General features: G+C 44.8%; 2 protein-coding genes across 4 annotated transcripts in view; one reads left to right on the plus strand and one right to left on the minus strand.

Annotated features, from left to right (window-relative positions):
- Positions 1 to 798, minus strand: part of HYCC2 (hyccin PI4KA lipid kinase complex subunit 2) — an 89,627-nt gene extending 88,829 nt beyond the window's left edge. Inside the window, exon 1 of one of the 2 annotated variants that reach the window (XM_084642820.1) lies at positions 710 to 798. The gene's annotated coding sequence lies outside the window, so the exon portion shown is untranslated. Of the gene's footprint in view, positions 1 to 584 lie in introns of both variants that reach the window. The other variant, XM_084642819.1, reaches the window with a different exon arrangement.
- NDUFB3 (NADH:ubiquinone oxidoreductase subunit B3) lies at positions 753 to 10,282 on the plus strand. Of its 2 annotated transcripts, none has more exons than XM_084642832.1 (3): positions 753 to 906; positions 6,302 to 6,437; positions 10,006 to 10,282. In XM_084642832.1, exons 2-3 carry the CDS (start codon positions 6,304 to 6,306, stop codon positions 10,160 to 10,162), a joined length of 291 nt encoding a protein of 96 aa, XP_084498958.1. In that variant the 5' UTR covers positions 753 to 906; positions 6,302 to 6,303; the 3' UTR covers positions 10,163 to 10,282. The 2 variants fall into 2 exon arrangements, with proteins under 2 accessions (XP_084498958.1, XP_084498957.1); XM_084642831.1 differs by lacking the exon at positions 753 to 906 and adding an exon at positions 3,062 to 3,195.
- Positions 10,283 to 10,556: the final 274 nt, after the last annotated feature.

A 10,556-nucleotide genomic window follows, 5' to 3' on the forward strand; every position in this document is an offset into this window, starting at 1 on the left:
GGGTCCATGCGGGGTAGAGGAAGGGGTCCCCGGGTGGCAGGGGAACGGGTCCATGCGGGGTAGAGGAAGGGGTCCCCGGGTGGCAGGGGAACGGGTCCATGCGGGGTAGAGGAAGGGGTCCCCGGGTGGCAGGGGAACGGGTCCATGCGGGGTAGAGGAAGGGGTCCCCGGGTGCCATGGGGGGGTCTATGAGAGAGGAAGGCGGGCGGGGTCCCCGGGTGCCAGGAGACGGGGTCTATGTGGGGCAGGGGTCCCCGAGGAGGGGTCTACGCGGGTGGCGGTCCCGAGTGCCGTGGCAGGTGCCAGCACGGGGGCCCCGCAGCCCGCGGGCTGCCGGTGTCTGAGCCGCTCTCGCACCTGTGCGGACAACGGGGCCCAGGCTGTCCCGCGAGCAGAGGGGCCCGCCCGTGCCCAGCACCGCCTGCGGGAGGGTCCGGGTCTGACCTTCTGCCGGCCGCGCCCCACGGCTACAGCGAGCAGCGGCGGCGCCCCCTCTCCCTGCCCGCTGCCCCCGGTACCTGCCGCCCCCTCTCCCGTCCCCTTCCTGCCTCCTCTGCGGCCAGCCCTGCAGCGCCGCAACGCACCTGGCCACGGGGCCGCTCCCTCCCCCCCCAACAAGCGCCGCGCTCATTGGCTATTTCCGCCTCTCCCTCCACTCGTGCCCCGGCCCAGGGCCGCGAGGCACCGGGGCTGGGAACCCGGGACTCGCCTCCAAGAACGGCGGCTACAGCTCCGGCGAAACGGGGCGGGGCCTCGGCGCCGGCTCGGAGCGATCGGCAGCGGGGCAGGAAAAGCTCCCGGAACCTACGCGCCCGGTAGCGTTCCCTGTCGGAGCCAATCTCCGACGGCGACTTCCGCTTCCGGGGCCGGTGCGCCCGGACTGGGCAGGGGTGACGGAGCGGCCAGGTAACGGGGAGGGGCGGAGAGGGCCCAAGCGCTACGCGGGAGGCAGCGGTGTCGGTTCTCCCCTCCCCCGTCCCTGGGCGAAGGCATCGTGCGTTACCTCTCTCGCCCCCACCCGCGGGCGCTGCTGGGGCGTAGCACCGTAGGCCCGGAGACTGGAGAGGTCATGGAGTCCCCTGCGCGCCCGGCGGGGCTACGTCTGACCGAGCGCACCCCTGGCCGGCGTTTGTCCAACCTGCTCTTAAAAATCCCCACCGCTGGCGATTCCACAGCCTCCCGAGGCAGCGTCTTCCCGCGCTCAACCACCCTGGCGGGAAGTTTTTCCTAAAGTCCAACCGAAACCGCCCTCGCTGCCAGTTAAGCCCCTTGCTTCTTGCCCTGCCCTCAGAGGTTAAGAAGAACAATTCTCCTCCCCCTCCTCCTTGTAACAGCCTTTCACATACTTGAAAATTGTTATCCTGTCCCCTCTCAGTCTTCTCTTTTCCAAACTGTACAAACCCAATTCTTTCAATCTTCCCTCGTAGGTCATGTTTCCTAGACCTTTAATCATTTTTGTTACTCTTCTCTGGACTTTCTCCAGTTGTCCACATCCTTCCTGAAATGTGGCGCCCAGAATTGGACACAATACTCCAGTTGAGGCTTAATCAGCACGGAGGAGGAGAGCAGAAGAATTACTTCTCGGGCCTTGCTCACACCACTCCTGCTAATACATCCCAGAATCGTTTTGTTTTTTTTTCTTTGTTTTTGCAACAGTGTTACACTGTTGACTCATGTTTAACTTCTGATTAACTATGACCCCCGGATTCCTTTCTGCAGTACTCCTTAGGCCAGTGGCCTCCAACCTTTTTATGCACAAGATCCCTTTTTTTTTTAATTTAAGTGCAACCCAGGACCTACCCATCCCCTTCCCCGAGGCCCCGCTCTGCTCACTCCATCCCCTTCCCTCTGTCACTTGCTATCCCCCACCCCCACTCACTTTCACTGGGCTGGGGTTGGGGTTTGGGAGGGGGTGTGGGCTCTAGGCTGGGGCTGAGAGGTTTGGAGTGTGGGAGGGGGCTCTGGGCTGAGCCTGGGGCAGAGTGTTGGGATGCAGGAGGGGATGCAGGCTCTAGGAGTGAGTTGGGTGCAGGAGAGGGCTCCAGGCTGGGGTGAGTGTTGGAGAGCCGGAGGGGGTATGGGGTGCTGGCTCCAGGAGGGGGCTTAGGGCTAGGGGTTTGGGGTGCAGGCTCCTGCCGGGCAGCACTTATCTCGAGCGGCTCCCAGTTGATGGTGCAGTGGGGCTAAGGCAGGTTCCCTGCCTGCCCCAGCCCCACGCCGTACCCGAAAGTGGCCATTATGCCCCTGTGGCGCCTGGGGGCGGGGGCAGAACAGGGCTCCACGCACAGCTCCTCTCTGCAGGCACCACCCCTGCAGTTCCTGTTGGCTGCAGTTCCCCATTCCCGGCCAATGGGAGCTGCAGGGGCAGTGCTTGCAGGCAGGAGCAGCACACGGAGACCCCTTCCCTCCCGGGGCCTCAGGGGCATGCGGGCTGCTTCCTGGAGCAGTGCAGGGCCAGGGAAGGCAGGGAGCCTGCCTTAGCCCTGCTGCACCACCGGACTTTTAGCAGCCAGAGATTGTGATCGACTGGCAAAGGCTCCAGGATCAATCAGTCGATTGCGATCTACTGGTTGGTGACCTCTGCCTTAGACAGTGTTTTCTCATTTTGTATGTGTGCAACTGATAGTTCGTTCCTAAGTGGAGTACTTTGCATTTGTCCGTATTGAATTTCATCCTATTTACTTCAGACCATTTCTCCAGTTTGTCCAGATCATTTCAATTTTAATCCTATTTTCCTAAGCACGTGCAACCCCTTCCAGCTTGGCATCGTGTGTTACTTAACCCTTTCCAACCCGAGTGCTCTTCCTCTCCTCAGCCCTCCTCCTTCCACCACCCCCACTGCTGTCCCTGGGAATGGGCATCCTGTGTTACCTAACCCTCCCCTACCTCCTTGTGCTCTTCCTCCACCCAGTCGTCCCCCCGTGTGCCCCTTCCCACTTTGCCACCTTCACCTGATTCTGCCCCCCCCCCCCCGCCAACTTTGAATGTTTCTAATTTATTTACATTTCAGTGACTAAGGGATTTTTTAAAAATTACATAGCCTCTTCTGACCTTGATTTTCTGCTAGGGCTATAAACATAAACCACCACAGAAATAAGTCACCTTTGTAGTGGGTGGGAGGCAGTGCCGCCTGGGCAGGGCACGGATTGGGAGCCATAAAACCCCAGCTCTGCCACTGAACTGCTGTGTGATGCTGTAAGTGTCTTTGCACTTGGAGATTTAGGTATGAAAAATGTTGTATAAGTATTTAAGCGTTGCTCTTTGGAGGCACTGTTCATTGGCCCCTGGCTTTGTGCTGGTGTGTTTGTCTCAGTGCTCTGTTGCTATTGAAGAATAGCTCACTGGTTTTTAGATGTGATACACTGTATACGTGTTCCCAGTATTTTTTTTTTTTTAGTATATCTTCCCACGAGGAAAAATGGTTCCTAGTAGAAGGATAACTGGGAAAGGGTTATACAAATCTCTTCCTTACTATTTTGATGGGAAAATATATATAGTTATCTCCATCTTTAATTCCTTCAGGCTTTCATAGTCTTTGGACACCATCTCCCTCTTGTCCCCCAGAAGTCTTGGAGGCCCTTTCAATCACCTCTTTTTAGCACCACTACAGTCAACTAACTTCTGTTAAAAACTAGGAATACTGAATCATTTTTAACTTACTTTTTCCAACAAAATATGTTGAAATGTGGAGGTCACAAACCGCTGCTGATAGGACAGCTTAGTGTTTTTTGAAGAGAGGACACTTAAAAATTATCACATTTTCTCCTCCAGCCCTTCCTTCTTTTACTCAATAGGTAACCCTCTACACCTTCCCCCAAAATTGCCCTCATTAATCATTAGTTTTTATTTATAAAAGAGTCCAACCAAAGCTCTAGGTACATGTACAACAATTTAAAACGCAGAACATCAGAATACATTCCCTACTATCATAAAATAACTATCTTTGTCTCCACCCTCATCAGCTCGTCCTCTGCTTGTTTATGGGCCTTTACTGTTGCTCCGTTGACTTCAACAGAGCTATGCTGTCTTATATCAGCTGAGGATCTGGCCCTATCTTTTTGTTTTTCGGTGATGAGGAGCCAAATCAGCTCCATTGGGGGTTGGTACACAGCTGTGACACTATCAGTAGTCCAAAGAGTTAATTACAATATGAGTTTGGAAAGCCAATGTCCCTAGTTAGATTGACAGAAACACTGTTTTTGTAGGCGTCATGTGAGTTGAATAATTTTTAAATGTTGTTAATAAATATTTACATGATCAGTGACGTTGATTTGTCTAACTTGATGATTTCCAAACTGGTCTGCTGTCCACTTGCCAAGGGCCACGAAGAGCAGGCTGGTCATATGGAGGAATTTAGATTAAACAATCAAAGTGGTTTCTTCTAGCCTTAAAAATCTGTGATTTAGGTCAGGGCTTAAACACTTTCATAGTTTGATTACATTGAGTCTGCTTAGTCTGATCAAATTCATTAAGACCAAGATGTCAAATTACTATTCATTTTTGGTTTATAATACATAAAAAAAATCTGTCTCGTGCTCTGGACATCTTTGATGTTTCTTTAAAACGCATACAGTAGAGAATAATGCATCTGATTTTCACCATATATTTGAGATAATGGACTAACCCCTTAGTGCAAAAAGATTAAAGTACTCCCCCTCCCCAGATACCAGCTGTCCAACTTCACTTTCCCAACAGTCTGAGATTAAAAAAATGAAATTTTCAACATACCACAAAGGTCAACAAACTTGGGTTATTTCAGCCGAAAGACAGGGAGTGAGATCCAAATATGAAGGGCCCATATATACCTTTGTTGATGGCCATGGTAACAGTATTGCTCAGAGAGAGAGACGATCTTTTAAGAAAGCAGGATACAGGCTGTCCTAACTGGCATACAAATTGCAATACATACCAATTAACAAAAAAATAGATTCTTTGACATACTTCTATGGCTGTAGCTGTGTCCAATGAGACATTTGAGAACAGAGTGAAATGTTTCATGCATTCTGATATGTACACCTTGTCCCTCAAATTAAATACTGGTAGTTAAGTTTCAAAATATTCATTGGAGTTGCATGTACTATATAATAAGTAGAGCTGGTTGGGAATTCTTTGACAGAACACTTTTTGTTGGAAGATGCTGATTTGTCAAAACCAAAACGTTGCAGAAACATTGGATTTCAATTGAACTTTTGTTGGGACGGTGTCTCAGGTGGAGATGGAATTTCTGGTGAAAATGGGCGGGGGGGGGGCGTGCAAGCATGTACACAAACTCTATTCCCCCTTTCTCCCCTTTTTGGGTTCCAAGTATTTTAATGCACAATTTTAAAGGAGTTGTGATTAACCAGGTTTATTAGGGTACAGTTTATGCAGAACTAAGCCATAGTAGCATTAAATTAGAGTATTAAAAGAGTGTCTCCTAAAATGGTAAATTGTGTCTTTCATTATCCAATATGAGATTTTTGAAGCCATAAGACTATTTTAAAATTTAAATTATTCAAATAAGGAGATTTAATGCATCAGTGCTCAGAAAAAATGGTAATGTAATTTCCTAAATGGTAAAAAGATTTCCAACATGAACTATTTCAATCAAAAATGTTAGAAATGTTTATACTAGACAGTGTTTTTGAAAACACATTAGCATCTGTGAAAGGATCACAATGACATTACAATACCAAATTTGGATAAACTGTCATCTCTAATGTCCTGCAATGTTTGCTTTTATATATTTCAATCATATGTAAATCCTTCCCATCTCCCTGGGCAACATCTCTAATGTGTTCAGCTTTGTATCTGAAAATCCACATAGTGCTAGTCACTTTGAGTAGAAACTAGTATTGTTCTGTAAAGAAGATAAATGCTAGTGTTCACAAATTCCCTTACAATGATTATCAGAGAAGAATGTTGCCTTTTGGTACACTAGCTGTCACTGGAGTTCAGTGAACTGAACAGTTAGAACCCCAGGCAGATTGGTCAAGTGCTGCTAATCAGAAATGATTTACCAAAACTAGTATAGCATACCTAACCATGAAAATTTGACTTTTGAAGCACAGCGTGAAGGATCTCTACATTATTATTATTATTTATTATTAGAACTCTTAATAAAACATCTGTTTCTATTCTGAGGAGTACTGTTTACAACATTGCTGAAGCTGCCTCGGTACGGTACGGTGGTGTTAGAAATCACTCTCCCTCTCCTCCCCAATTTTCCGAAGGAGAACGTCTGTCTTAGGAAGTCTGTTCAAACAAAAGTAAATTGTGTACCTTGAAAGAGCTGTCGGTTTTTTTTAATCTTTTCCTGCAGACATGGGGCATGGACATGAGCATGGTCATGGGAAAATGGAACTCCCTGACTATAAACAATGGAAGATAGAGGGTACTCCACTACAGGATGTCCAAGAAAAACTGGCTAAGCGGGGTCTCAGAGACCCATGGATTCGGTAAGTGAGAGAATGCATCATTCAGATATGTAGATACACACACACACACACACACACACACACACACACACACACGTGTGCACACTTCCTGTAACCTTGTGATGTCATTGTGGATGGTTCTTTTTAGCAAAAACGCTGGAAAAACACCTAGAGTACATCCGTTAACACATTAAAAAATGTAGTTCGTTTTTTGTGTAGAGGTTACTTGTATTGCGTTACCCTCAGAGCCTCCTCACATTGTACAGTTCAGCCATACTTTTTGATGTTTTGTGATTAAATGAAAACATGTCCTTCCAGATTTTGTTCTGCAGGAGAGGTGAGCACACTGTTTACATTTAGCCTGACCTATCCCACAAATACTTAAGTTGGGGAGTTCCATGATCTTGGCCTTCGTTGAGCAAGGCATTGAAACAATGCTTGAATTTAAGTGTGTGAGTAATCCTGTCCCTATTCAGCAAAGCACTTAAGCATGGGCTTAAATCTCATTGATTTCAATGGAACTTCAGTACAGTATGTGCTTAAAAGCTTTGCTGAATAGGAACAGGATTACTTGTGTGCTTATTAAGTGTTTTGCTGAATTGAGGCCTTTAATTGAAGTTTTGAACTGTAGTAGCAGATGCCTTGGGGTTTCATTCTGCTTTGTTCTATGTTTGCTAAGCAGTTCATGAAAATTATATAGAAAACTGTTAAGGTGAATCAAGTCATGGAAGACGTGATCTTAGTCCCCTGAACTGGGGAGGTATTTTACTCCCTAGAGCTATTATACATTGTTTAGATAGCTATAGAGATAGGGCTTGGATGGGGAGAAATATATAACATTCTCCTTTACCATTTTTCAGCCTTCGGGAATGAAAAGTGGCATGCCTCATGCTCCATTGTCCCATTCTACAGGAAGACAAAAGCCCTACAATAGCTATTCCATGGTCCTATAGGGAAATCATCATACCTGCTTCCTCCTATACTGCTATGCAGTTTTTACCATGAGTTTTAAAGCAAGCTGTTGGGGGGATATTGCTGTATCAATTCTTCTTATGACCTATTGGGGGTGGGTTTGGGTGGATTGAGTGATCCTTTATTTGCTTTTATTTGTTCAGAAGATAGTGTAAGAGTATTACATAGTCTCTAACTTTATGTCAATGACTATATTTTAATGTTACCAGGAGTTGTGTTACCAGGTATTAACTATCTACGGTTATCAGCTGTCTCTGAACCCTACTTTGTAAGCCCCTGACATTCCGTTTTTTATTCTTGCTTCTATTTCTTGTGAGTTCAAGCTTATAAAATTCTCTCTAGTTAAATAGTTAATTTTATCAGGAGCACAATAATATTTCTCTTTTCTGCATGAGTAAAGTTTACTACAACAAAAAAATGGCCATACTCCAACACATTCTTCCAAAATGCAGCATAAATAGCCAGTAAATTAATCCCACACCCTCTTGTGCACATGCTTCCTAAGTATATTGCTCTGAAACTGCTCCAAAATGCTGCATAGGGCTTAGAAAAACTCATACTGTTTATTCCCTTTCCTAGGTGAAAAATTGCCGTGTTTCTCAGAACACGGGTTTATGAGTTGAAAAAAATGAATTGTTTACTGGATTTGTTGAATATTGACTAAGGAAGAAAGTGCAGAATCTCTTGTAGATTAAAGTATTGGATCTCTCCTGCATGTCTTTGCCTAATGCAGAATTATGTATAAAGCAATGCTTAAATCCCACACTGAGACAAGCCTTCAGTACTAGTTTCATAGCAATCTCTTTAGTGAAGACATGATAGAAGTATCAAGATCTGTGTACTACATTTATTAATAAAAAGAAAAGGAGTACTTGTGGCACCTTAGAGACTAACCAATTTATTTGAGCATGAGCTTTCGTGAGCTACAGCTCACTTCATCGGATGCATACCGTGGTATCCGTGCATACAGTTTTCCACGGTATGCATCCGATGAAGTGAGCTGTAGCTCACGAAAGCTCATGCTCAAATAAATTGGTTAGTCTCTAAGGTGCCACAAGTCCTCCTTTTTCTTTTTGCGAAGACAGACTAACACGGCTGTTACTCTGAAACCTACATTTATTAATGTTGTCCTTCTGAAGAATATCTTGTACTAAGAATCCTAAAGTAGCAAAACCTCTCTGGGCTTTTTTCTTTTAGTTGGTATTGGCACCTGTCAAAAGGCTGGGAAATCTAAGACCAGTGTAGCCTAATTTATTTACGTACAACTTCTATGTAGATTTAGCCCTGGTGAACAAATACAGATTTACAGCCCTGAAGACTGAAATTCTTTATCCACTTAGTAGGAACAAAGTACTAGCACCTACAGAACAAGTCTCCCATCCAGTGTGCCTTAACCCTGAGGCAGAGACACTACCTACACAGGACAAAGGGTAGATGAGTGTCTACAGACCATTCAGTCCTTGACAACTCTGCTGAGACTCTCATCAAAACTATCAGTATCAAATGCGGTGATGGTGATTCTGATTTAGGTTCTTATCCTCTGGTAGATTGTTTTTTCCTTAGCTGTGTCTCTGTGTCCTCTGCAAATATGATAGTGGAATTCAGAGCTTTGTTTCTGGAACAGATTATATTATTTGTGATGGATTTAATATTTCATCTGGATCTGATAAGTCTAAGTACTTTATGACTGAAGAGGTAGTAACAGCTGTAGTTCACATAAATGCTCAGTGAGGTAAAGGCTTGCATAAGACAGATTGTTATGGTCTTTAAACCAAAAGATAGAAATAAAGAATATCTATCTTTTTAAACAGCACAGAAAGGTCTATTCAAACTATGTTGAGAGTAAAAAGAAAAGGAGGACTTGTGGCACCTTAGAGACTAACAAATTTATTTGAGCATAAGCTTTCGTGAGCTACAGCTCACTTCATTGGATGCATTCAGTGGAAAATACAGTGGGGACGAGTTTTTTCATGCAGTTTGATAGATTTCCGCTCCATAAGGCTAAATTCAGTGCCTTGCATGTTAATTTCACCAGTAAGACTCAAGCAAGGAAATGTCTAATGCTTTACCATTAGATGGTAAACTCTTTGGGTCAGGGATTGTCTTTTCGTTCTGTGCTTGTACAGTACCTAGCACAATGGGTCCTGGTGTCTGACTAAAACTCCTAGATGTTAAAGTAATACAAATAATGATATTTACACCTGCCTCATTCAGAAGTGGCACAGGAGCACTTGCTTCATTCACTCCATATCTTGTATATAAACAACTTGTGGGTTCTGTTTTTCCAGCATACAGAAAGTAAGTAGGACACAGAAACAGAAGACACTGCACATGTATAGCTAAAGTTGCAGAAAAAATATATTTTCTTACTGAAGGTGTCTTATGTGATCATGTAATATGGTAATTAAAGGTTGGCATGACACACATGCATAAGGGGGCATAGTTAACTTTATAGTATTTCCTGACGTTTCCTGAGTGCTTTAACTATGGAAACCTTACATTCAAAAAAGCTATGCATTGAAAATAACTTTTTGCATATAAATGCATTTGTGTTGTCATATGGAATCTGAGTGGATCTTCTAACTTTGTTCTATCTGTCGGTTTTGGTTTTTCCTAGCAATGAAGCATGGAGATATATGGGTGGCTTTGCAAAACCTGTCACTGTTATGGACGTTCTCACCAAAGGTTTCAAGTGGGGATTCGTAGCCTTTGTGGTAGCTCTTGGGGTTGAGTACACACTGTTCCCTCCGAAGAAAAATGGAGGACATCACTGAAGATGGAGTAGCAGAACTTCTCAAAGTTATTTACACAGTTCTAAATTAAAATGTTATACAATAGCTTACTGCTTTTGTTGCACATGTAAAGATGCCTATTAAAATTTCTCATTGGCAAGAGCATGTTTCTGTGGCTTTGTCATCTTGTCTTGGAGGGAAAAAAAATAAAAACTTACCAATGATGCTCCCAAATCTAAACCTGACTTGATTCATGGAAAAACAAGATCCACGTGAGATTATATGTATCATTGATTGAACTAGTGAGGAAAATAATATTGATGCTCTGCCAACTTGAAACTCCAAAAGAAGAAGCTGCTTGTACCCTATTGTACAGCTCTTCACAATACTAACACCCCTCCTTTCTTGCAAGCTTTGATCAGCTGTGAAATAGTGA

This window comes from Lepidochelys olivacea, assembly GCF_965140295.1.
Source record: "Lepidochelys olivacea isolate rLepOli2 genome assembly, chromosome: 11".
Lineage (NCBI taxonomy): Eukaryota > Metazoa > Chordata > Testudines > Cheloniidae > Lepidochelys > Lepidochelys olivacea.

Bases quoted from the DNA above. Each gene is read 5' to 3' on its own strand.
- NDUFB3 (XM_084642832.1), top strand. From the start codon at position 6,304: ATGGGGCATGGACATGAGCATGGTCATGGGAAAATGGAACTCCCTGAC. The intron at 6,438-10,005 runs GTAAGTGAGAGA...GGTTTTTCCTAG, and splicing joins CTCAGAGACCCATGGATTCG to CAATGAAGCATGGAGATATA.